General features: G+C 62.8%; 1 protein-coding gene across 1 annotated transcript; it reads left to right on the top strand.

Moving 5' to 3' along the window:
- Positions 1-1,137: 1,137 nt before the first annotated feature.
- On the top strand, positions 1,138-3,170 carry BKCO1_350001 (bzip transcription factor; the record flags this gene model as incomplete). The annotated part of the gene is made up of 2 exons (XM_020274723.1): positions 1,138-1,919; positions 2,009-3,170. 2 exons carry the CDS (start codon positions 1,138-1,140, stop codon positions 3,168-3,170), a joined length of 1,944 nt encoding a protein of 647 aa, XP_020129184.1.
- Positions 3,171-3,676: the final 506 nt, after the last annotated feature.

Raw genomic sequence — 3,676 nt, 5'->3', positions numbered from 1 at the left:
GCGGCGTGCTGCTGAAGGAACACCCCGGAACCTGGCCGCGTTGGTGTGCCTCTCGCCGCGCCGGCCGCGCTGTCGATGTTCGCCACCGCCGGCCGGTGTTGTGGTGCTGAGTCCTGACGGGCGCCCGGCGTGCGGTGAAGAATGCCTGAGGCACCAGGTAGGTGCAGAGGGTCGCGCGGCGAGGCTGGATTAAGGCCAGGAAAGCGGACGGGCCGCCCGCTGCTGCAGCGTGAAGGTGTGACGGGAGGGGAGAGTCTGCTGGTCACACTGCCGGCGTGTGAGTGGCCGTCGGATATGGCGCGGGCATCGGCAGGCTGGGGCGCGCAGTCAGCGCCAGCGGCAGCCAAGTCGGCCGCGACGGCCGCGACGCCGCTCGCTGGTGGAGGAGACGGGCAGAGACGGGCAGCGCAGGGCAGCGCAGGGCAGCGCAGGGCAGCGCGCAGCGGGCGGCAGCGTCGGCGCGACGAAGATGGCTCGGAGAGCTCTGTCGACGTCCTGCTCGCCCGACCGCGCTGCGGACACTGCGCGACATCCACAGCGTCCAGCAGCTGCTGGGGGGGCCAGAGCCAGAGCCCTCTGGCGTCTCGGCGAGCCGGGGTGATCGGGCGCTTGGATTCTCTGGTCAGGATGGGCCGAGGGCTGCGCACGGGGGGCCACTCAGTGCTGGGAGCGCTTTGGCGGTCCTGCACTGCTACCTGAAGCGAATGATCACTCTAGCTTTGAGGCATCGAATGACAGCGCCCGCGGCTTGTTTCGCGTGCATCCCAGTCGCGGACAGGCCTCCCCACCCCTCACGCTCGTGAGTCGCATCCCGGCTGAATGAAAGCTTGGGCGCCGCGATAACCAGAGCGCAGATACATTACGGCTCCGCCAGCCCACGCCGTCCCCTCCCGCTTTGCACACAGACACAACCATCATCGCAGTCGCTCACCCTGCTGGCCCGAGATCTTGCCCCGAGCACAGCCAAACGCCGCGCGTTTCCCCTCCAAATCTCAGCGTGCACACGATCCGAATCCGAGCGTGCGCTGCCCAGCCAGCCCGCCCGTCCGTCTTGCACCTTTTCCCGATCGGGCGCGCTTCACCGCTTCTCAGATCTGCAGCCACACCGACTGTACAAGTACTGCCCGCGCTCCACCCATGGCGCACCACCAGTCCATGGACTTCACCACCAACACCAACACATCACGACCATCTCACGACTCCAAGCCCGCCTCCAATTTCTTCGACGACAACGACTTCGCTAACGACTCACTGCTGGACAACCAAACCACGGTCATGTCCCCCACCACCAGTGCCGCCGGCATCTTCTCGCCGGAGGCCAATTTCTTCGACAGTGACTTTGCACCCGCATACTTGGACCGGAGTGCGAACGTATCAACAAACCCCTTCTTCCAGGGCTCCACCAACAACCCCTACATGCGCCACACCCAAGCACAGCAGATGCCCGGCATCTACGAGCAGCAACAACCCGTGTGGCCGCCCATGGCCGAAGAGGACTCCCGGACGCCGGCATCCAACATGTTCGGCCAGGACTACGACTCGAATTACCTCGCCGTCGGCTCGACCGAGCCTGCCGCCTACTCCGGCTTGCCCATGAACGTCCGCCCCGCTTCCGTGTTCCAGCCGACGCCGTCCGGCAACCCGCCCTCGCCGCACTCCAACAAGGAGTGGATGGCCATGGCCGCCCAGGAGATGGAGTCGCGCCCCATCAACAAGCGCATGCGCCCCAACACCCCACCCGCCCGCTCCTTCTCCCCCTTCCCTCGCCGTGACGGTATCCGGAAGAAGAACGCCCGCTTCGAGATCCCGCCGGAGCGCAGCCTGCTCAACATCGACCAGCTCATTGCTCAGTCCACCAACGAGGAAGAGATCAAGGAGCTCAAGCAGCAGAAGCGTCTCCTCCGCAACAGACAGGCCGCGTACGACCCTCCCTTCCGCTTTTGGTCTTTTGGTTCTTGCAGCCGCCGTGCTTTGGTTTATTGATTCCTCTTGCTAACTTTTACTACAGTCTCGACTCGCGGCAACGCAAGAAAAAGCACACCGAAGAGCTGGAGGAAGAGAAGAAGCTCTGGACCGAGCGTGTTGTGCAGCTCGAAGACGACTTGCAGAGCATGAGGTTGCAGGTCGAAGCCGCGATGCATGAGAAGGAGCAGTGGCAGAGGCAGCAGCTCGAGGCCCAGCACGTCATTGACACCCTGCAGTGGGAGAAGGAGGAGATGGTGCGCACTCACACTCTCGAGACTGGCGAGCTTCGCAAGAAGGTCTCCATCCTCACCGAGAAGCTCGAGAGCCAGAGCAGCCCCACCATGTCTGCTGTGCCCAGCTCCACCTTCACCGACTTCGCCAACGACATGGACAACCTCAACATGGGCGGCAACGAGTGGGACAGCTACATCTACAACGACTTCTGCATGGAAGAGGCCAATGGCCAGCAACAGCAGCAGCAGCAGCAGCAACCGATGGAGACGTCGCTTGTCAACCGCAGCAGAAAGGATGTCAGCGAGCCCGAGAAACCAGCTGCTTCGGGTCTTCTCCTCATGCTTCTCCTGTGCGGTGCCTTCGTCGCCAGCAACTCTGGTTCGGCTCCCGCCATTCCTCGCATGCCCGAGGACGTCCGCGCCGCCTCGGCCTCCGTCCTCGATAGCATCTTCAAGGATGCCGGTGTCGAGCCGTCGGCGCAGTCTGCGCACAGCCTCATCGTCAACCGCGTCGAGGCTTTGGAGCCTGCGGCATCCGGCACTGCTTGGCCCAAGCCCACGCTTTCGGGGGCTGAGTTCGCATCCATCTCTCACAACACGGGCAACCCTCAGTTCGACCAGCTGCACGCCCAGCTGACTCAGCCTACCAAGGACCAGGAGGCTGAGCAGGTCTTCTCCATTACGCCGGCGCAGTACAACAGCCTGACGTCTGCCGACTTTGGGCGTCGCGACGAGGGCACGCCGCCGGCCACGCCCACCTCGCAGCACCGTCGCAATCTTGCCGAGTCGCTCGCGGCCATGCGTCAAGAACGCAAGGGCGAGACTGCGGCCGACGTGTACACGCGCAGCCTGCTGTGGGACAACATCCCCAGGGACGTGGTTCGCGAGTTCAAGCGCATGGTCGAGGAGAGCAACCACCTTGCTGGCGGCAGCAGCCCCGGCAGTGTGAAGAGCGAGGCGGCCAACGTCTGAGACAGGCGCGCCCGCTGGTCATCTGTCCCGACGATCATTAAACCACCAACAAGACCACACAATCCCCAGCCCAGCGTGTATTCGCTTCCAAGATTGTCTACCACCCCAACGATTTCCATGGATTTAGCCTGCTTGTTTCTCGGCCATATCATCGGCTTCAAAGCATCGAGGGCATCCTCAGTGTCCAACGCGGACTGCAGCCACGCCCGCGACGAAACGCCTCGCCCCTTTTGCGGGAACGAGCGCATGGCCACGCCGGCCGCACGTCGCTTGATGCGGCAAGGCTAGCGATCACGCACACAGCCTCGCCGCGGGCTCAGGGTTGTTGTGGCCCTCCTTCAACTTTTCTTGCGTCTACCACCACCACCAACAACAACAACTACTACAACATTTCTGGTATCTTTGCTTTGTTTGATTGATTGATTGATTGAAATTTTTTTTAGCAGAGCGTGGCGAGCGATCGTTTTCCTGTTTCCTTTTGCTAGGCATTTCTGCGGTCGTGTGTG

The sequence above is a fragment of the Diplodia corticola genome (assembly GCF_001883845.1).
Source record: "Diplodia corticola strain CBS 112549 chromosome Unknown scaffold35, whole genome shotgun sequence".
Classification (NCBI taxonomy): Eukaryota; Fungi; Ascomycota; class Dothideomycetes; order Botryosphaeriales; family Botryosphaeriaceae; genus Diplodia; species Diplodia corticola.
This window is presented reverse-complemented; position numbering and strand designations above follow the sequence as displayed.